The sequence below is a fragment of the Danio rerio genome, chromosome 1 (genome assembly GCF_052040795.2).
Source record: "Danio rerio strain M-AB ecotype USA chromosome 1, GRCz13ab, whole genome shotgun sequence".
Taxonomy (NCBI): domain Eukaryota; kingdom Metazoa; phylum Chordata; class Actinopteri; order Cypriniformes; family Danionidae; genus Danio; species Danio rerio.
In genome coordinates this window covers 34,371,515-34,395,590 of record NC_141021.1, presented here as the reverse complement: position 1 = coordinate 34,395,590, position 24,076 = coordinate 34,371,515, and the positions used below count along the sequence as shown (strand labels likewise).

Below are 24,076 nucleotides of genomic sequence, written 5' to 3'. Positions count from 1 at the left end.
TGCATACGCCTGTGCATATAATATAGCTGCAGTATGTCCTGATGACCTGTTGAAGTCAAAATATGTATCCCTCCTGTGATTATTATTATTTTTTTTTTCCTTTTTAAATATTTTCTGAATGATGTTTGACAGAGCAGGAATTTTTCACAGTATATTTTTTTCTTCTGGAGAAAGTCTTATTTGTTTATTTCTTTTTATTTTCAGCTAGAATAAAAGCAGTTTTTAATTTGTTTTTAAAGCATTTTAAGGTCATTATTATTGGTCCATTAAGTTTTTTTTTTTTCAGATTTTCCACAGAACAAACCACTGTTATACAAAGACTTGCCTAATTATCTTAACCTGCCTAATTAACCTAGTAAAGCCTTAAACAACTTTAAGTATGGCATTCAATTAACAATGTAAAACAAATACATTTTTACTTCAAACCCAGGTACAGTATATCATCAATCATGTGTAAACAACTGACAAAACACTTCGACATAAGTTTTACTTTTATGAGTTTGACACCATATGAAATAAGTCCACATGCTGTAATGGAACTGGAAAGTGTATTTGTCATATCATGTTATGTGCACTTTAAATTTATGAATATTATAATTTAGGGATGTTTATTTCTTGTTAATTTTGCCAACCAACAACCGCCACTCGTTAACCGAATATTGACGGTTACCCGGTCTGATAAATATTAAATTATTATTGTTTTTTTTATTTTATTGATATTGCTTTTTAAAATACTGCTTTATATTAACATGTGAACATATTAAAAACAGAATAATAACAGATATCTTCACGCATCTACATTGTTTCCAACAGCACAGAAAAACAGAATAAACTAAAAAATAAATAAATAAATAAATTGGCCTGCCCTAGATATTTTCACTTAAATGACAAATTTAGATTACAAAATGAAAACACTGACTGAATCATTTTAAAAATCGCAGATCCTTTTCCCATCAAATGTTTTTTCTTTTCTTCCGTTTTTAATAAAAATAGCAGGCTACCTCAGAACCTCCATGTAAAATAGGCCTATGCATTTAAATAATGCTCTGCTCTAAATTCCTATATCACAAGCCTCCGTCAACATTTTCCATATAAGTCATTAAAGATTATGTCTTGAGCATCTGGTTTTACCTTATTGTTAGTGTGCTTTCATTTCCTCTCTCACTCACAGTTCATGTGTGCGCGCTGCGTGTGATGAACGACAATAACAAGGCTCTTATGTTGACTTTTTGTGAAGTATAGGCTACTATAACATATAACGATTTTTTTGTTTACATACAATATTGCATTAATTTGTATACATGTTTTATAAGTTGTAAAATGAACGATGAAAAAGCACAAAAACGTGAGGCATTAGCAGCGTGCAAAACACTCATGGCCATTAGTAAATCATTCAAAAGATGCCCCTCTCAATGCAAAAAGCCCGTTCACTGTGATTGGTCACTTATGAATATTATGTTCACTGCCAATGCCAGTATGTGGTGACATTCCTAATTGCTACAATAATAATAATCATCATTATTATTTTTTTATATCATGATTATTACAATATCTAAATTCAACATTGTTATCCCACTTCAGCAACAAGCTTTTACACACCACCACTAATTATAAGTGTGAAAAGTTCCTTTACCTGTCGGTTAAATGCATGAAATGTCCTGGGGGTTATTCAAAAAAGTCTATAAGCAACAGTAATTAAACAAAATCACTTTTATAGTCTATTTGTTACTACTGGACATAAATATAATGAACGCAAGAGCCTGCCTAACACCATCATGCATTTTTAGGCCTTGCATGACGTGTGTTATTTAAGTTTAGTCATGTCTTTAGCTGCCACTAGCGCTGTATTTTATAAACCTCCATGGAAGCACCCGTTTGGCATAGCTGTTTTCCTCTCACTAAGAGAGCGAGGGAGAGAGAACTGCTTACCGCAATCAATGATGCCAGCCCAGAGCTCTTCTGGTTGGAAGTCTTCCATGCCAGAGCATTAGGCAAGGGTTTGTGTCGCTTGTAATTTACGACATTGAGGGAAACGGGCAAAAGGACAATATGGGAGGGGGGTCGGGGGGAGGGAGCATGGCACGGAAGGCTTGGGAATGCCAGGGGGCAGTTTTGAAAACCAAAGTGGGTTCTGCAGCTCTGAATGTGCTGTGAAGTAGATGGCAGAGAGAAAGGCTGAGGGACGAGAGTAAATGCTTGGAAGAAAAGTGTTATGCTGAATTTGCTTGATCTTTCATTTAAGCAGTAAAGCAGGATCCAAGTTTTCTTTCCAAGAACTGAAGTACAGTGTCAGACCTGACACAAGAGACTGAATTGAGGCAGAAACTTAAAAGGAAGTCTTAAAAGAGTCGGTGACATAATATTCCACAAAGATCAATGATGTGTGAAAACTGAAAGCAACCTTTTCAAAAAGAACTGCTCTATAAAATCCCTTTAACCCAAATCCACCCACCTATGAACACGAACTGCAAAAAAAGCTTTTTTATATCTCCGGAAATATCTCAAACTGTAAATAATAACATCCAAAAAAGTATTTCTGGAAAGCACATGTTTCCATTTTTACTTGTTTGTTTGATTCTGGAGGCTTTCCAGTTTCCAGGCGGAGACAGATTAATGAGTGAGGATACGAGCAGACGTCTGAATCAGAGAATGATCCGATTACATAATATTTAGGAAAAATAAAAAGGCCATTACTCAGCAGTCAATCTCTGAAATTACCCCAACTCAACCTAATTCTAGTTGGAGCAATTTTGCCAAGAACCTTCTAAATAAACAGTTGTTTCGAAACACTCGAACACTGAGAACAACATCAATACAGATTGCTAAAATAAACAAGACGCAACAGAGGCAAGTAATGCTAGATTAGACTAGACTCCGTGGACGTACTCTGGCCGCGCTGGCACTACTCAGTTGTTTTACTAATCGGTTTTAGGGCCATTTCATGTTCATGTACCAGAATTTAAGGAATGTAGGCCATTTGAAAAGCCAAGTCTTAGCATACGCTTTGAGCCACACACATGGAATGATAATGGAGAGCAAGCTTACTAACATTTAACCCTGAAAAAACCTAATAACGATTGACGATAGGCTGATTCAAATTCAAAATAATTAAAACAGCACTTTAATTTGCTCTCAAAAATTACAGTACATTACAACATGGCGCTTGTTTTTTGACAGAAAGGATGGTCTGAGTATAAACTGCCAATCTACTGGCATATTCACAAACAAATTGCAAGCACCTCTAGGATTTACAGAAAATGGTCAGAGAAAGAGAAAGCCTCTAGTGAGCAGCTGTTCCGGGGCTGAAAATGCCTTGTTGATGCTAGAGGTCAGAGGACAATGAACAGACTGGTTCCAACTGACAGAGAGGCAACAGTAACTCAAATAATCACTCGATACAAACTAGGTCTGCAGAAGACCATCTCTCTTTGCCTGTCTGAACACACAACATGTCAAACTTTGAAGGTGATGTACCACCCCTGCAGAAGACCAAATGGTGGCATGTCTGTCAGTTAAGAATGGGACACTGAGGCTACATACAGTTCACAAATGTCATGATACAGGGCCAGGATTCTGAATCTAATGGGCCTCAGTGATCATGCAATAGTTTAATATGACAATTGTTTGAATATGTTATATTAAAATGATAAAAAGAAGGTCTTTCTTGTATTCTGTAATTGATTGCCTCAGACTCAGTACAACAAAGGCTCATTTCACTCCTAAAGTGTTGGTCATGTTCCAAAACCCCCTGAAACCATCTTCTGTAGACAAATTAGAATTTAATCTGAAAGCCCCCCCCCCTCCTTCCAAAGACAACAACATTTCAGACTAGGTATTGGACGATATACTGCGGTTTGGAAAAGTCAAGATTTTAAAATTGCCTAAATTTTCTGTTATACCCTTTCTAAGGTATATGTAAGATTATTTTATTTTATATATATATATATATATATATATATATATATATATATATATATATATATATATATATATATATATATATATATATATATATATATATATAAATTTGCAGGATAACAGTATCTCCAGCAGAAAAGATATCCAAAGATGCTGTTTTATTTGTAATGAAATCAGTATTTTTTATACTAATGAAGACAGCAGAAGTCAATGATTCTTTTGAATTATGCCTGACATGTTTACTGTAACAAAATATCTTAAATGTTTCCCAAATTAAAATATATTGTGTTTAAAGGTGAAAAACGTTGCTGTTTTTTTTACCCAGACATTTAAAAAGAACATATTTCAGAGCAGTAATCACAATGCCCTCAAAAAATGATGTTTTTATTCAAAGTCATCAAACAGTCAGAATTTTATATCGGCCCATGCCTGTTCCAGTCAAAATCCAGAAAAAATACCAAATGACATTCTCAAAACAGACCACATGCCTCCAGTGATTCAATTGGAATAATATCAAGCTATGAGAATATGTTTGTGCACACATACAACACAAAATAACCAGTTTATTTACATTTCTTCTCCACAATTTAAGTATTAGGTCACCCCTCTGACTTATTACCTCAGACTGTACCTGTGCTTTATTTCAAACAGAGGAAGTTGCGTGCAGGCATCCAGGGAGGTACAGTATGGGCCAATACCAGTTCTACCCCTTAGCCATTTTGCTTACCCCCACCCCTCCTTTTGCGCGTTCACGTGAAGGCATAAGGGTGTCCTAATTCTTTTTTAAATTGAAGGGGTAGGGCTAAGGGGAAGGGCTAGATACCCCTCAAAAAGGAGATTTTTTCAGATGCACAAATTAGTATTGTTTTGTCATTATTAATACATTCATGATGGCGTTTGTGTTTTATCATCATGCTTTAAAAAAAAACGCTAAAATAAAACCCGCTAAATTCTGCTATCTATAATCCCTAATAATAACTCCTGTATAAGTAGTCCCACAACATTCTGCCACTTGATGACACTAGAATACCCTGTCAGAAAAGTCTAGTGGCTGTAAATGACAGTGTCTGGTATAATGTTAATGTTGTTGTTGTGTGTTTACATAGATAAATATGGCCACGGTGTAAATGCACAGTATAATTATGATCTTATTGCCACATTATATTGTTATGATAACATGATATTGTTGCATTCAGTGATTTCCTGAAGATAATTATCATGAAATAACGCATCTGGAATAAACTAAAGCAGTCATGAATCGTGAATGTCAATCTCATATGAAGCAGGACATTGCGATGACATATGATGAGGAGTGCAGAAGTTATAAGGCTGTATGATTTCTTTGGGGTAAATTCTAAAGCCCTTCCCTTTCACACTCTGTTTCAAGGGCCAAGGGAAAGGGGAGGAAGGGGTACAAAAATTGGGAATTGGGGATTGGGCCTATTTGTGCCTGACACTGAAGAGAAGTATCTTGCATAAAGTCATGTCTTTTCGTTTACCTGCTAACAAAAGTATTAACTTTTATAATTGAACCAATAAAGGTATATGGTTTGTTTTCAGGTGGTTTTTAAAACCTTTTCTGGACTTTAAATGAGTTAGTTAGAATGAGAACCTTGCTGTCTGTAGAGAATGAGGGAGCTCTCAGATTTAATCTAAAACCTCTTAATTTGTGTTCTGGAGATAAATGAAGGTCTCAGGGGTTTAAACAACGTGAGTGAAAAAAAAAATAATAACATTAAATAAATTTTCAGGTGAACTAACCCATTAAAAGATGCCGGCTCAAAATTCCCAACCACTCCAATCCACAATGATTAAATAAATAATAACTGACTTTTTATTTAATTCAAATTTCTATTTAAGTAAAACTTAATGTTCTGTATTTTCCCTATAAATCATATGGGCCATTAAAATCAATGTTCAAAGTAACTAGGGCTGGGCGATATGGCAAAAATGCAGTCTTAATCATCTTTTTCCATATTGAACGATGATGATTTATATTTTGATATAAGATGTTAATGCTTCCAGATTTAAAAGAGTACATCAACAATGACTGAAGCCACAAAAAAATAGAGGGTCCATTAAATAGCATATTAACATATATTATACTTTTGGCCGATAAATTTTCGGTGCCTGAAATTTGGTACATCTATACTATCAACACACTTTTAGGTTCCCATTGTAGCACATTGCTGCTATGTGATTGGCTCCTATTTCAATATAATGTAAAAAAAAAAGTCCAGAGCTTATCATTATTATTGACATAAATTTTATTACAATCCGATATAATATCGTTTATCAGCCCAAAATTTGGTAAATCTCTAATATCAACAAACTTTTAGGTTCCCATTGTTGCACATTTCCGCTATATGATTGGCTCCTAGATTAATATAGTGTAAAAAAGTCCAGCGCTTATCATTGGTTTTGACACAAATTTTATCCCGATTCGATATAATATCGTTTATCGGCCAAAGACTTAGTACATCTCTAATATCAACACACTTTTAGATTCCCATTGTTGCACATTTCTGCTATGTGATTGGTTCCTAGATCAATATAGTGTAAAAAAGTCCAGCATTTATTATTGTTATTGACATAAATTTTAACGCGTTTCAATATAATATTGTTTATCGGCCGAAAACTTAGTACATCTCAAGTATCAACACATTTTTAGATTCCCATTGTTGCACATTTTTGCTATGTGATTGGCTCCTAGATCAATATAATGTAAAAAAGTTCAGCGCTTATCATTGTTAATGACATAAATGTTATCGCGATTTGATATAATATCGATTATCAGCCCAGCCCTCATTCATATTCATTTAAATTGAGCATAATGCACTGCACTTAAAAGTTTATACTTTCAACAGGCTTCCATCGGGTTGATGCAACATATTTTGCAATGCTCTCAGCTGGTGAGTGGAATTCTATATCTGTGATATAGAGAGAGCAGAGAAATGTAAACATGCAATGAACAGAAGAAAGAAATGAGACAGAAACAGAAATGAAAGACATGTTAGGGGGTTGAGCAGGGGGAGCTCTTTGCCATGTTTTCGCTTTCTCACACCAGCTTAAATGGATAAAATGTCATCTAACATTGATACATTAATAACATCTACCTCTAAGTTCTAGGAAAAATAACATAATATAAATAGATATTGAAATGCCTGAATCAATTTTTAAATAGTCTTGAAAAGAATTGCGATAGTGAGGTAGAAACAAATTCTCCTAGATCTAGTTGGTTTAGGGAATGTTCTCTGCAGTATGGGTTTTGTCTCATATAGCTACATGGCAGAGTGAATGCAAACCTTTATCAGAAGCATATTTAGCAACATGCAGTTCCTTCCCTGTAACAATTGCTCAATCAGCTAGAAATGTTCATACCGGACAATGCGCCATGTCGCAAAGCAAAATAGATAAAGGGGTTTCTTGAAGCTAATATCATAGAAATAATGAAATGGCAACAAAGATTCCTGATCTTAACCTGAATGAAAATTGCTAGAAAATCATTGGCACCAAAGTTATAGCTCCAAAACCAACTACAGACAGCAAACTGTGGAAGAAGAACACAGAAAAGCAGTGTGGGAGACTATTGATGTCCTGTGGCTGCAGATGTGCTGAAGTCATTCAAAACAAGAGCACTGTACACTTCCTACTCATTTTTGACTGCTGTAACCTTTATAGGGATAGTTCAACCAAAGAAGAAAATTCTGTCATATTTACTCACCCTTCACTTGTTCAAAACCTATTGGAGCTTCTTTCTTTTGTTGAACACAAAATACGCTGTTTTGAAAAATACTGATTGCTGGGATCCATTGACTTTTTTTTTTTGCTACTCAGGGGTGCATTTCCCAAACAACGACGTAACACGCAGCTGAACTATCATAATGCGATGCATCGTTTGGGAAAAGAATGATGTAGTGACGAGTGTTTCCCAAAACCGTAGTTTCTCTGTCGCAGATCCATCGATTGAACCAAGTTAGCTATAGCGTAAAACGCCAATATTGATGCTCTAAACGGGGTGGAGTAACTACTTCTTTAGAAAGGAACCCCATAATTTCTTTGTGCAAATTATATTGTTTTACACGCACACACATAAAAAAAATCCACTATTATTTTTGGTAAAACATGCACTCGTTTTCCATATTAATTGAAATATAAATGGCACATATAGAGCCTATGTTTCCTTTACAAATATTATTGAGAATATTACATATTCTATTCTAAAACATAAAATCATTTAGAAAAGCTAACACGTATTATAATATCACATATAAATCATAGAAAAAAAAATAAATAAAAAAATAATAATGAAACTATTAAGAAATGAAATTTAATATTTATTATTTATTAGGAAATAAAAAAATCCTACTTTAATAATAATATTAATATTATTGATGATGATGATAATGATGATCATTATTATTATTTTTATTATTATTATTATCATTATTAAGTAGGATATTGTTTGTTTATGTTATTTATTTATTATTATTATTTTTTTTTTTGAAAAGTCTACTTTTACAATTTGACACATGCAAACCGCAGAAATGTCCTAATCAACAGGCCCATGTCATATACAATACAGATACTTAATAAATAACCTACTATAAATTAAATGCATTAACATGCTATATTTTTGTCTTTACAAGCTTTGGAGATGTAACATAAATTCTGCTTTTAAATAAAAGGTCACCTATAGCTTTCGTCATGAGACATGACTCTGCTCAAAATGACATCAATGTTTTCAAAGTGCATTGCGAAGTGAGCTCAATTGTAAACATGAAGATCACTAAAACTGAACTGTAATAATACTTTGAAAGCAAATTACATCTAAGAGAAATTACCTTAATGTTTATATATATATATATATATATATATATATATATATATATATATATATATATATATATATATATATATATATATATATATATATATATATAATTCCAAATTTAAATGTTAGAATGTTTTAAACGAATAGGGCATAGGGGAACACAGCCAGGATCAAAGTTTTTAACACACATGTCCAAAATGTTTACAAATGTTTGTTGGAACGATGGATTTAGGAAAAGCCAAATCAACAAACTATGTTTGTAATGACAGTACTTTTGGCTCACAATGGTTTTCGGAAACACACCCTGGAAGCCGATAGATACCTGCAACCAGCATTCTTCAAAATATCTCTTTTGTGTTCAACAGAAGAAAAAAACTAACAAAGGTTTTAAAAAACCACACGAGAAAAGACAGAAAATATTACTTTAAAAACTGTATTGTAAATAAATCAGATGAGCACTTTCATATAAGTCAATAATATTGCAGAAATTAATTTAAAATTCAATAAATATAAATGTACACATTTACACAAGTAAATAAATAGACTCAATAATGGGCTAAAAATCTGCAAAAATCTGCGAATTTCTGCGTGCACAGCTTCCGTGTGGGCCTAACGATGAGATAATTTTGATTTTGAGTTGAACTAACCCTTTAATAAATAAATTTAACGTACGGTTTAATGTTTTTTTTCTTCATGCTGCAATTATTGCTGTCCTCTAATTTTGATTACTGTGCTTTCCACAAAATAAAGTCTTTTGTTGTTGTTGACGAGGCTTATATATGTATTAGAACTAAATGCTGTCCAGCCCGAATAACATGAAATAGTGTTAAGTCAGAAGTCTAAGTGAAACCACAGTGTTATCAAAGGGAGATTCCACACACTGAATCAGAGCCCATTTTCTGCCAAAATGACGCCACATAATCTCCAACACCATAAGCAAGTGGTACCAAGTATGCACTCTAACATATCAGTGGAAATCAATAAGTTGGATAGATTGCTCATGTCAAAATGGAAGATTAGGTGTACCACAAAAAACAAATCTGATTTCACTGGAGAAAAAAAGTGTTACCTGGATAAAGCATTGCAGAAAAAGAAGTAGGCATGTCATCTATTATGAGACATAACACAGCCATAACTAGGCCAAGTGAAGTGAATAAGAATTCCCACGTTAAAACAAGAGGGAAAGGAGGTTGCTGAATCTGAATTAAGCATAGATTGGCCTACATTAGCAGGCGGGTGGATTGGTTCAATACGTGCAAGAACTCATGTGGAGGCCTTCAATGGCCCTGCGTAACAATAATACAGCAAGTACAGTGCTGCAAACAAATTACGACATCTATAAATGCCAATATTGATAACATGACTATAATGTCAACTGATAACAGGCTCATACTTTTTTGATATCTTTTTGAGCATTTGTGATACATTTGAATGCACACGGATATGTGATAAGATTAGATCATAATCACACAGACATGATTGTGTAATATCAGAGATACAGACAAGCATGGAAATTTTCACTAAGAATAAACCGAATGCCAAAAGTTCATCTGCATGATTTAAGGCGATAACAGATCATCCTATCTTGCATAAAAATGAATAGGTTGATCACCTGAAGAAGGTGATAACGATGGTGGCACTGAACCAAGTCTTATTGGAGTGTTAGTGAGTTCAGGAGAGTAAGGCTCTCGTTGCATGACCTTTGTCTTTATGTACTTTGTTCTGTCTGCTTGTGATGGATTTTTCTACTTCCTTCAGCAACTCAATGAGTTTAAAGAGGCAAATACTACAAAAGAAGATAGCACTGTTTCTGCACCAGATTAAGCCCTAAAGGAATTTACAGGATGCTTCTTAAGATCAAATAAAGCATGATGAAATAATCAAAGAGCTGGCCACTAAAGATTTCTTCTGACTTCCATCTGCACTTTGATTTGGTTTATGTTGAGATTCTGTTGATCATATAAATAAGTTTGTAGAAGCTTAGTTGCAGTCCTGTTAGGACTTGTTTAATAGAATCATTGAACAGTGTACTCTTGATTTATTTTTTAAAAGCATAAAAAAAAATTTTTTGCCCCAAAAGTGTTGCAATTTAAGATTTGACCTCAAATGAAAACAAGTTTAGGTTGCAGGTTGCATTGTACATACATACATACATACGTACATACATACACACACACACACACACACATATATATATATATATATATATATATATATATATATATATATATATGTGTGTGTGTGTGTGCGTTTGTTAAGTATTACATAATATATGCATCCAGAAAGTGTTTGTAGCGCTTCACTTTTGCAATAATAAAAACTGTTGCAAATTTATTACAAATAAAAAAATCTGAAAAATCACATGTACATAAGTATTCACAGCCTTTGCTGTGAAGCTCTAAAATATGCTCATACATTCTGTTTCCACTGTTCATTCTTAAAATGTTTCAGCAGCTTAATTGGAGTTTACCTGTGGTAAATTCAGTTGATTGGACATGATTTGAAACGGCATACACCTGTTTATATAAGGTCCCAGGGTTGACAGTTCATGTCAAAGTACAAAACAAGCATGAAGACAAAGGAATTATCTGTAGACCACCAAGACAGGATTGTCTCGAGGCACAAGGCTGGGGAAGGTTACAGAAAAATTTCTGCTGCTCTGAAAGTACCAGTGAACACAGTGGCCTCCAACATCCGTGATGGAAGATGTTTGGAACCACCAGGACTCTTCCTAGAGCTGGCCGGCCATGAATGCAAATGAATGCAAGATTTTCAGCGCACTTGACTTTCTCACACTGACCTCTGGCCAGTGACAACCCTTGTGCTTTAAGAGATTTTAAAAATTCTGCATAACTCCCTACAAATATCAAAGACATTACCTGTTTATCTTACTAAATATTCTGAAGTATCATACAATAGTACAGGGGTGTTCAAGTTCAGAAAACAAGGGGGCCACATGTAAGCAGTGGTGGAAAGACTACTGAAAAATCATACTCAAGTAAAAGTACCATTACTTGCCTAAAGATGTAGTGCGAGTAGATCAAAAGTATATGTTGAGTAAAAAAGTTTGAGTTTGAAGTCAAAGTTTGAGTAAAAAGTACCCCTTTCAAAAGTACTCAAGAGTAGTATCACACTGTACAAAGCTGATGTGTTTAATCTGCGGATGTGTGTAAACAAAACATTCTGTAGTGCATTTAGTTATTGCCCAGCAGGTACATAACATCATAAGATGATAAAATTAGGTTAGACAGTTATTTAGATGTCCAATAATGACGGCAAATGACTTTGATATATGGTCTATTTCAGGTTGTTAAAAAGTGAACAAAATCCAACGCTGAGCCAACATCTTAAACCAACATCATATTGATGTCAAATACTGACATTTATTCATCAGGTATGACAACCAATATCCAACTTCTGATAATTGTACAACCACACCATGTCAAGCTGTTACATCATTAGACATTGATATTTGGTTGATTTTAGGTTGGACATTGATGTTGGCCTGACGTTGAGTTCTGCAGTCAACATTTGAGTTCTGTTTAATTTCCAAACAAAATGCAATCTTCTTGGACACTTTTAATACTTCCAAACAGTTTTCTGCAATTATAAATTGCCCTTGTTTTAAGGTAGTTCAATATGATGCGATTTCCCTTCTATGTGCGATCTGATTGGACAGGAATCAAAAGACAACTCAGCTAATCCCCATAGATAAGAAAAAAAAAGTAGTGGAGTAAAAGTGCAGATGCAGCACTAAAAATGTACTCAAGGGAAAATAAAAGTACACATTTTTAAAACTACTTAGAAAATTACAATTTCTGAGAAAAACAACTCAATTACAGTAATTTGAGTATTTATAATTTGTTACTTTACACCACTGCATGTAAGCCACATAAATTGCAAATGGCAACAATTTACAATTTGCTTAATAGAATTAAGACAATTTCAACCGTTTTAGTAACTTTAAAATGCTTTTTATTACCAAGTCGAATGTCCTTGTTTTGTTTCTTTAAATAATTCTGAACATGATATTTAAAAATGTGGAACAAAAAGTTCCACTTTAAAAAAATATTAAACTGCATCATCCAAAATACAATATAAATTAAACTGTGAGCAGATATGGCCAATATTACATTTTATATTTAATAATTCATTAGGCCTATACTATTACACAAATTGATTTTAAAAATGTATTTAGTGTGTTTTACTCAGGGTCTATACAACGTTGTTGGTGTTGTTTTTTAATTGATACAATAATTACACAATGTTGGTAACAAGTTTACTGCAGTTCAGCTAGCTTTCATTATTGTCATTTCATTATTTATTTACATATTTCATTGTTTCATTATTAAACTCTCTGATGTGATAAAAGCTTCATTTGTTGTTATTGTAGCACTTTTGCTTTGCAATTTTAATAAGTTTATTTTTCATGCTGCTAAGAGAATCATCTGCCATTTACACAATGCAGTCTAAAGGCTGTAGAATACCGAACAAGATACGATGTCCCAGCATGTCTTTAAAATGCTACACATTTTCTATGGGTAGGCTTCGCACACTGTCCACGATACCCAGCAACTAGTGCAGTGATTGGTTGCTTAGCAACGATAGACGCCACAAGCACATGAGCGAAAGCTGCAGTTCTCCACCGGTGTGCACAAGTATCAACTGCATTGAAATGACTCAAACATAAAACTTAATATTTGCACTCGCCTGTCGAGTCCCCCTGTAGCATATTAAAGTAATAGTTCAACAAACAATGAAAATTACTCATACTCAGGTGGTTTCAATCCTTTTTGAGTTTTTTCTGTTACAAAATACAATATTTTAAAGAAAGCTGAAAACCCGTTAACCCTCAACTACCATAATAAAAATAAATATGGAATTCAGTGGTTACAGGTTTCCAGCTTTCTTTAGAATATCTTCTTTTGTGTTGAACAGAAGAAAGAAAGCCAAACAGATTTGGAAAAACTAAATGGTGAATGATGACAAAATGGTCAATTTCGGGTGAACTATCACTTCAAAAAGGCATTCAACACAGACAGCGGCAGCAAATGTCTGCCAAACTGTGCATTGTTGCCCAGATGATGAACAATGGAATACTCATTAAACACAAAACTGCTGTTTGGCAGGGGTCCCTTTATGACACACTAATTATTTCAATCATAAAGCAACTAGTTTTAGCTCCAGGAATTTAAGGCTGACCTTCGAGGTCATGATTGCAGTCAGAAGCCCTTTTCATTTGGATTCCTGATAAGCAGGGCCAGACGGTATCTGCGGACGTTTTTTGCTATTTCTGCAGAGAATTTTGGTAAAAATCTGCTGATTTCTGCTAAATTATTTTGGGAGTATCATAACTAAAACATTAATATGTGAAATAAAAAATATATCGTTTTAACTTTTATTTAGTGTTTAAAATGCAAATCCAATTAGATTTACTTTATTTGGTAAACAAAGCAAGTCTCTCATATAATATATCTATTAAAAGACATAAAATATTACTGCATTGTGCATAAATCAGATGAACATTTTAACATTAGTCAATAATATTACTGTAATTAATTTAAAAACTGAATAAATATGGATTTACACACATTTACTCAAGTAAATAAACATAATTAATGATGAATTAAAAATCTGCAGAAATCTGCGGAATTCTGCGCATTCCATGTGGGCCTACTGATTAGTTACTAGTTGAATGGGGTATCATCTAGCTCATGTTCAAATGTTATCATAAAAGTTGGCTGCAGAAATAATAAAAAAGTCGTTTTTGCCACTCTAAAAGCAACATCAAAGAGAAACAAATTACACATTTAAGGTGTGCTTGGCAGGAGTGATGTATTTTGTTCCTACTTTGGATGGCTGTGCAGCTCCACAAGAGGCATTAGATTAATTAACACTGACTTACAATACAAAGCACTTTGAACTGAGAGAGAGTGCTCGAACCACAGCCAGACTGACGTGAAACTTTGTGCCCACTCCCCTAATCAGTCATTAGAATGGCGAGTTTCCTCTGGAAAGCAGCCAAGTTCAAAAAAGTCTAAATCATAGGCAAGTTAGCTAAAAATGATTGTAATGACTGCGTATTCTTATTGCGACAAATCACAAATGATTTGCGATTTCCCATAACACACACAAAACTGAAATTGAAACACATTTAGAAGGAAATTTTAAAAATGTCATTAATTACTCGCCCTTTACGTATTTAAACAGTTCTCTTTACTTTATGAACACAAACTGATACTATGGAAGTCAATGGGTACAGGTTTACAACATTTTTCAAAATATCTTCTTTTGTCTTCAACAGAAACAAGTCAATAATACAAGTTTTGGGGAAAGCCAAGGGTGATTAAATGATAAGGGAATTTACATTATTGGGTGAACCATCCCTTAAATACTAATTGTATTGTATTGTATTTTTAACGTTAAATAAAACATTGCATTTGTAAAGGGTTTCGATGTGGTTATGTTTCGTTTACTCCACATTAGTCTTTATGCAAGTGTCTGATTGACACCAGTAAATAGATAGTTCCCCCAAAACTAAAAATTCATTTACTCCTTCACCTGTAAAAAACCTGTTTGAGTTCCTTATTACTGTTGAGCACAAAAGAAGATATTTTTAAAAATGCTAAAAACCTGTAACCCACACTTCTATTTGTTTTCCGTACTATGGAGGCACATATTTCAAAATATCTTCTTTTGTGTTAAACAGATTAAGAAGACTCGAACATGTTTGTAACTATATGAGGCAGAGTAAACAGCGAGTAAATCTTTATTTTAGAGTAAAACAAACTTCAAATACAGTATTGCCTGTTAATATAGCAATGACATTTTAGATGTGTTTTTACAATAATCATCAAGACTCTCATTTTACCAAAAACAACCCAAAATACAGACTTAACTGGCATGTTATTTCATGCATTATGAAGTATTCCACCTAATAACCCCCCTGAGTCATCCTTTAGCAACTGTGAGTACACCTGCAGTGTATTTCCATTGCATCACTACATTCTCACTTCTGCTGCAAACATTAACCCTTAGCTATGTGAGGGCACATCCAGAAACCGTACTTAGTGTACTTCCCTGCACTTAGGCACATTGTAATACGTTTGTAAGGTCCCGAGGGCAGCAAAGTGAGGTCAAATAAAGCTAGCTACTCTAAATAGTTTTGAACAGTGTAGGAAGGAACACTCAATAATGATCATGGTTATGGAGAGGAAGTATAGTAAACTCTGAAATAGGTTGATCGGCAGATTAAAGCTTGAGCCTCTAGTATTAAATAAATTCAAATAAAATAAAATTACTATGAAACAACATATTACTTCCATCAGTTTACAAAATGTTTTTATATCTGATTTATGAGTTTGCACATTTTTGATTGATATTATTCTAAAGTATTAAGTTCAAACTGGTCCAAAACTGCAATGATAGCTTGAAACTTTTTTCATTTTTTGAATTTCCAGTTTCAAAGAATTTGAAATTACGAAACATAACTTAAAGGTTAAAAATTGACATCCTAGTATCATTGACAAAAGTTGTTCCAAACTTTAAACAAGCATCTGTTCTTTTCTACTATTGAATACAGAAGAAGGTAATTTGAAGAATGTGGATAATCAAAGAGTTGCTGGTCCCCACTGACTTCTACATTATGAGGGAAAAATATCATGTGAAGTCAGTGAAGACCAGCAACTCTTAGGTTATGATATCTTATTTTTAAGTTCAGTATAAAACAAAAACACATCGTTTTAAAGCAAAACAAGTGTGAATTAATGATGCCATTTTAATGTCAGATTTGTTCAGCTCAATGAAATTCAATTATTTAACTGCCAGTTTTAATTGTTTAGATTGCTGAAAAGTTGAAACACATAGACCTTAAGGAAACAGCTTTAGGGGCATGCAGCGCCATTTGCATTATATAGGATTACTTATGTTATTAGATCCCTTTAACCCCCCCCGTAATTTTATAGCCACATCAACGAAAGCTAAATAAATAAGCTATCTACTGATGTACGGGTTATGACAGGACAATATTTCTGAATATTGAGAAAATCACCATTAATGTTGTCTTTAAGCACATTACTAATCAAAAAAGTTTTTTATGTACATTTACAGTATAAAACGTGCAATTATATACATAAAACATGATCTTTACTTATTATTATAATGACCTTTTACAAAAAAAAATCTGTCAGTTTTACCTATAGAATGTATTTTTGGCAATTTCCAAAAATATACTGTTGAAAAAGTGGTTTGAGGTCAAGAGCCACAAATAATAATTATAAACACTGCTTTATATGTCTTGTTGCAAATTTTTTTTTTTTAATAATACTAATAATACTAAGAATAATACTTGATAAATGTTATCTATAAGGAAATGGCACAATGCATGCGCAAATCAAAGCCTCATCATCAGCATCATCCGCGCGAGCGCGCCCTCACCTTTCTTGAACTCCTCCAGCATCGCGTCGAGTTTGGTGTCATTGAAGACGAAATGCAACGGATGGCTGTAGAACTTGGTTATCGTCTTCAGCGGGGTGCAGTCGTCGGGATCCACAAAGGCCAGGTCCTTGACGAACAGCAGGTCCACGATGTTGGACCTGTCGCCCTCGAACACCGGAATGCGCGTGTAGCCGCTCTCCATGATCTCACTCATGCTGTTAAAGTCAAGCGTCGCGTCCCCGGTGATCATGAAGCAGTCGCGTAGCGGGGTCATCACATCTTCCACTGTCTTAGTCCTAAGCTCCAGCGCGCCCTGGATGATGTTCAGCTCCTCTTTCACCAAGTCATTATACGGGTCCGTGACCCTCAACATCTCCAAGAGCTTCTCCCGGTTGTACACCGTGCCGATCTCCTGCCCGAGGAGATAATCGAGCAGCTTACTTACCGGATAGGACGCGGGGAAAGTGAGCAGCATGAAGAATTTGGTCAAGAAGATTGTATTCGCACCCACAGCGAGACCGTGTCGTGAGCATATGGCTTGGGGCACAATCTCCCCAAATATCACGATGCCGATGGTGGACATCACTACAGCTATCAATCCAGAGCCGGCGATGTCATCCAGCAGAATAGTCAAGGTGGTGTTGACCAGAACATTGCCCAGAAGAAGCGAGCAGAGCAGGTAGTTCCCCTGGCTCCTCACGGGCTCGATTTTCCTCGCGTAGTTCTTCTCCTTCTCCGTCCCGCAGTTCTGGACGATCTGCAGCTCCATGGGGTCCAGCGCCATCAGCCCCAAGTTCAAGCCGCTGAACATGCCCGAGAGGCAGAGCAGCATAGAAATGAAGATGACCTGGAGCCAGAAGGGCAGCAGGAACTTTTTCTCCTCCACCACGATCACTTTGGTGTCCTCTCCGTCGTGATAGATCCACGTGTTCTCGGTCCACGGGTCGTGCGCTCCGGCCACAGCAGGTGTGGAGGTGGCGATGCACAGGTAGTACGCTTTGCTCCGCTCAGTCTTTCGCAGAGGTTTGACCTCTATCTCGACGGTGCCAGACGTCTTGCGGTTTAAAACGATGTTGGGCAAGATCAGAATATCCGAAGTTCTGATGCCGCAGGGGTGCAAGCCCGACGTGTCCTCCTGACTCTGGTTGTCCCCCGAAGAGCTGTCGATGTTGCCGATCACTCGGCTCCTCTCGTGCTCCGTAAATGCGATTTTGGACCAAGTCTCGTTGTTGATGTTTTGCCCGTACACCCTCAATCTCACCCGAGACCTCTCGCTGACCCGCAAAAAGCCCCTGTCCATGAAGGAAATGTCGTCCGTGTCCTCCAGCCGCAGCCCGATGATGACCGTCTCCTCTCCCCCTCCTTCCTTGCCACTTGTGGGAGTAATTAAACAACTGCTTGCAGTTAAGAAAATCAGAGTAAAGGCTCGGACCCGGCTGAGTGACGCCATTTTTCGAGGGGGTACTGGAACCGACGGTTCTGCCATGTTGATAATGGACAGCCTCTTGAATGAAAGGGCTTTTAAAAATCAGAGCCAATCCGGCTTCATCTCTGCTGCGCGTCGCCTTGACTTGTGCATCAGGTCTCGCTGAGTTCCACTACGCGGCTGAAACTGATCGCACTTTCAGCGAGTGCAGCGCGAACTCGTGCCTCTACTGATGTCCCGGTGACAGGCGAACGGGGCAGCCAATACAGTGGCGCCGCTGGACTGGAGGCGGGAACTTTGCCGCTGTAGCAGCCAATCGGCTCCGTAAACAGTTGCACTTAATGCAAATGAGCGCATATAGAAGTTTCCTCGTGACTGCTTTTGGTGTTTTGACAAGGATCTTCAGTGACAGCATCTTTTAATTGTCTCAAGACCCTCTCGTAAAATTTTACAGTTAAATAACTTCACCTGTTTCCTCGTCGACATGACAGCCAAGAGGGACAACCTGTTGAAGTTTTTAATATGGTAACACATTACAATTTAGTTTCCATTGTCTAAGTTTTACATTTGATATCGATTCGCCGTATTTTTTTTACAGTGGGCTTATTAATACATAGCTTACTTTCAGTTCATGTGGACTCGAGTCCATTGAATAATGCTTACAATAAAACAGTATTAAACTAATACCCATTACATGCTTTTAAGGTATTTTTCTTTTATATTAATTAAAGTTAACAAAATAAATCTTATTGTAAAGTTAGAACAAGAATGTACACTGTGTAGATAGTAAATTATTGCATAATCTTTGTTGAGATGTAAATAGCCTAAAGTGTTTTCATTCATTCATTCATTCATTCATTCATTCATTCATTTATTGAAATAAACGGCATCATATGTATTTTACATATTTTAAAGTCAATACAGGCTAATATGATTCTTCTTTTTGCAATACATATTTCCTTTGGAATTTAATTGATCATCTATAAAATCATTTCCACTGTTGCCTCATTTGTAAATGTCATGCACTTGAAAATCATTGATGGATGATGAAAATAAGGAACAGTGAAACAGCACAGATAGATTACAACTGAAACTGTCTCATGTAAATTGTTACATTTGCTAATTTATCATCTCCTTTAAAGTTCATTTGTTCTTTTTTTGTTCTTTCATCCCTTTACATCCATGAAGCTACATTTACTTTTTTTTCTTTTTACTTACTTGTGGCTTTTTTGCTTAAATCTATAGATAAATAGCTCAGCAAGTACATGTACACAGCAAAATATGGGGACCCAAAACAACTCTATGGGTGTTAATTTCAACCCTTTGAAAGTGTCTCATGGGGTCCACTCAAAACAGAGTTAAATCAACACTTTCAAAAGGGTTGGCACATTGACACCGAAGTAAGGGTTAATTTTAACTCTGGGCAGAGTTAAAATATGTAACTATATTTAACACCGCCTGGTGTAATATATTATTTTATTCAACTCTCTTGAGTGTAAATATGGTAAAAAGGTAAAATAGACTGTAAATTACAAAATAAAAAACATTTTATTTGAAAACATTCACCACTTCAACAATTCATTCAGTTTTTAAAATGCAACAATGTCAAATATGCTTTAAATGTTTTATTAGTACAGACAGTATCAACAAAATATGTATGACCAGTGCTCAAAAAGGCTGTTTCAGTCCTTTGGTTCAAACTTGATGTTTCATCAGAGCCATTTGAAAGTTCAATATAGCGTCACTCATAGTTTTCTTCTGAACGCATAGTTTTCTTCTGAAATTACATTTTAAACAACTTGGCTTGCAAATCTTTCACTTCTGGTGTTTCCTTGGTCCTCCATATCAAACACAGCAGTTTAAATGAAGGTACAAATGCTGTAAACTTATGTGAAAACAAACTGGAGCTAGGAAATCTCATCAAGCATGTCCTGTGAATGAAGTGCTTCCCAGCCACAGGATGACCTTTTTATCCATGACGATGTAGTAGCTGCTGATCGCTCGTCTGGTGGTTCCTGATGCACGGATATAGGGTGATGCTCATCTAAGAACTCTTCAAGACTCCAGCATGACTAAGAAAAATGTTTGAAAACAAATTGCAATCAAATTCTATGATATATTTAAAAGAACATTTCAAGTAAATAAAACATTCAAGAAATCTAAACTCACCTTTTGAAAATCTACATGATGATCCACAACTTGACTCTCCCAGCTGGTTGAGGTGACAGGATATGGAAAAGTAGAAAAAACACATACATCACTGTTGGATCTCCAAAAACAATTAGGTTAACCACTATGACTAGAACTGGAAAAACAGGCAGCTGTCTGTCCAGAATCCTGAATTTAACACAACACTTGGAGCAAAATTTAGAGGAGCTTAAAATCTTTTATATCATTTAGTGATGCTGACTTCCCCAAAATATTGGCCACAGTGTAAAAAATATTCATAAACTTCATAAACAACAGTTTTCTGTAAGCGTGTGCGTGCGTGTGTGTGTGTGTGTGTGTGTGTGTGTGTGTGTGTGTGTGTGTGTGCGTGTTTCTTTACCAGATTCAACTTGTTAGGCCCTTTCAGGTACAGTATTGACGCCACCTTTCCTGGAGTCTAGCAGATGTTTCAGGTCCAAATATAATCTAAAATATTAGGATAAGCAGAAGAGGAAAAGTGCAAAGCAGAGCAAAACATTGTTTAAGTAACAGTTCACCCACAATACAAAACTTATCACCTTCATGTCATTCATTATTCTTTAATGCTCTAATACCCTCTCAGCTTATTGTGAAACAAATACAGAACTTTATCAAACATACCTTCATTATTATCACCACATATGACCAAGAAGGTGTGCTTGGTCATTTCACCAACTCTGGAAATACACCATCCGTCTCTAATCAGCCACCGTCACAGGGTCTTGTGTTATTGTATAGAGAACTGTGGCTGTTAAAAAACAACAACACATTAGTATCTAACACATATGCATAACCTTCAGATAAAAAAGAGAGATAAACATCACAAAGTATACCTCAAACTTTTTCAGATATCTTGATTCAGATGTTGATTATTGATAATAAATCTACAAATCAAACCTGTATCATCATTAGGGTGCTCAAATATGAATCAGTTGATTAATTTTACAGACAGGTGGCTGTTTACAACGCACTAAATTGTCTTTAATAAAACGGAAATGTTGTGTACAGTACATGCTAATTTAGCCTATAGTTTTAAGCACAATATCATGCGGGAGAAAAAGCTTGAATAAGATGTTCCTGACTACAGAAATAGCCTAACTTACTAACGTCAGACATCCCGAGTTGGGAAAAGTCATTTTCGGGGGATACAGAGTTGATTTGCGGGAGGTAGCGGGAGAGATGAGTAACGTTACCTGGAGAGCAATGAGATGAGTTGCGCGCGACGTACCTAAAGAGCGGTGGGGGTGACTTGCGCGCGACGTACCTGAAGAGCTGGGAGGGATGCGATGGAGAGGGGTGTGCAAAGTGTTTAATGACCGGGCGGGAGACGCGCGATTTCCAGGAGATTATCATTCATTTGCGGGCATCTACTTGGGCATCTGGGAGTCTCTGTGTATTTGCGGGATAACGTTAACGTTAGTCCCGCAACTTCCGGGAGACTTATGTAACGTCAAATGTCTGATAGAGTGCAAACACGGTCATTTAAAGACATTAATGTTAACATTCCGACTTTAATGGTCGTCAACACTTAATATAATTCAAGCGTAACTGTTACGTTATCACACGAGTCTATGGACTAACGGTATATGGACGGCCACGAATCAACCAGTTTAAAAGGGCCGCGGTGTTTAAAATAACCAAATTAACGTACACGAATAACAAACAATCATATGTTTCAGTCAGGAAGCCTTTTACAAGTAAGCATATGTTCATTTACTCACCAGATATGTTTTAGAAACTCTCCAGAGCTCATGGAAACCGTCCTGTGTTGCCGTTAGCATCCGGGCAGAGTAGGCTAACGTTAGGCGGCTCTGGGGATTCCCTCGCTAGTTTGCTTCGAATTAAAGGAGAAGTGTCGATTTTATTTTACAGATGGGTAACAACGCACAAAATGGCATTAAGCGTGACAGAAATGTGTTGAACATGTACATTTGATGTTTTTATGCACTATGTATGCGTGAGCATATATAAAAACATTCTTGAAAAGAAGTCAATAGTAATGCAGTTAAGCTAGATACACAAACGACCATGAATGAACCGCAGAAGATTAAAATTGTCACTCCATTCTAAAGTTATTAACTTAACAATATGTTTACAACTGTATTTCCTTAAAGAAAGTCAGTAAAATACCAACATTTAGGTAGTTTGACTTACCAGTTGCTGTTCTAAACCTCAGATGGAAAATGGCGTCTGGAAAATTCTTCAGTGACTGGGGCTGCATGAATTCCCGGATGTTGGAAATAACACCACCAAGAGTTGAAAAGATAACTCCTTGATTTCGCACTGAATAAAATCAATTTTAACTCTTATTATATTCATTTATCAAAATCTAACTCTTTAACGTCAACACTTTACTCTGAAATGCTTCAACACCGAGAATTTAACTCTGATGAATTTGCTGTGTAGTAAAGTAAGAGGGAAAGTGAGATTGCAACATGTCCCAGGTTGGGCCCCTGACCTCTGGGGACTCAGGGACCCATACTGTACTTCCACATCTAGAACATGTGCACAATCCACTGCTTCACAGCTCTGGCAATAATTCATATCTTTGGACTGAACGTTTGGGTCTGGGACAAGGGTAAAACAATAAAATCTACACATAAAAGTCACAAAAACAGATGACAAAAGTACAGAGAGGAAAAAAAAAAGAAAAACAATTATAAATAAAAGTGAAATAATACAATAGTAAAACAAAAGTGTTAAATTGTTGATGAAAATATCTCATGTAGACATTTAAATTCAAATATGATTTAAATCTTAAGATATTTGACAAATCTATCATTTATTGTGATTGCACAAAAACCCATAATAGGTAACTATGTACCTTATATAGATAAGCTAAGGATTAGTGTGATCTGAAGAAATGCAAGGGATGCAAAAGCTGATGTAAGGATGTAAAAATTATCACAGAGTCAGATCTCTGTAGAGAGTGTTTGCTGTTATCAGGGATCAGAGAGTAATCCAGACCAAAATAAAGATAATTGATTATGAACTATTTCACAATCATAGTCTTCATATGGTGAAACTACATATCCAAAAAATGGAAGAATTCTGAACAACTTTTCTCAACTTCCCATGCCTTTTTTTTTTTTTTTGGTATTTTATTTTATTTGACCTTATTTTAGATTTCATTTTGTTATTATTTTATTGTATATTATTTTTAAATAACTATATAAATATATACATATATACATACATATATATATATATATATATATATATATATATATATATATATATATATATATATATATATATATATATATAATTTTTTT

At 35.4% G+C, this 24,076-nt stretch overlaps 2 protein-coding genes across 4 annotated transcripts in view; both read right to left on the bottom strand.

The window, feature by feature from the left end:
* Nucleotides 1–18,821, bottom strand: part of cnnm2b (cyclin and CBS domain divalent metal cation transport mediator 2b) — a 55,295-nt gene extending 36,474 nt beyond the window's left edge. For both annotated transcript variants that reach the window (XM_087237319.1, XM_087237318.1), the window contains exon 1: nucleotides 17,189–18,821. In XM_087237319.1, the coding sequence (XP_087093445.1) occupies nucleotides 17,189–18,674 (1,486 nt within the window). In that variant the 5' untranslated portion in view covers nucleotides 18,675–18,821. The remainder of the gene's footprint in view (nucleotides 1–17,188) is intronic.
* Nucleotides 18,822–20,143: 1,322 nt separating this feature from the next.
* LOC147846886 (uncharacterized) overlaps nucleotides 20,144–24,076 on the bottom strand; it is a 207,954-nt gene continuing 204,021 nt past the window's right edge. Inside the window, exons 1-6 of one of the 2 annotated variants that reach the window (XR_015941915.1) lie at nucleotides 22,936–23,002; nucleotides 22,523–22,635; nucleotides 21,423–21,549; nucleotides 21,163–21,248; nucleotides 20,784–20,826; nucleotides 20,144–20,686 (exon numbers count right to left, since the gene is read on the bottom strand). The gene's annotated coding sequence lies outside the window, so the exon portion shown is untranslated. Of the gene's footprint in view, nucleotides 20,687–20,783; nucleotides 20,875–20,929; nucleotides 21,249–21,422; nucleotides 21,550–22,522; nucleotides 22,636–22,935; nucleotides 23,200–24,076 lie in introns of those variants that run through there. The other variant, XM_087237323.1, reaches the window with a different exon arrangement.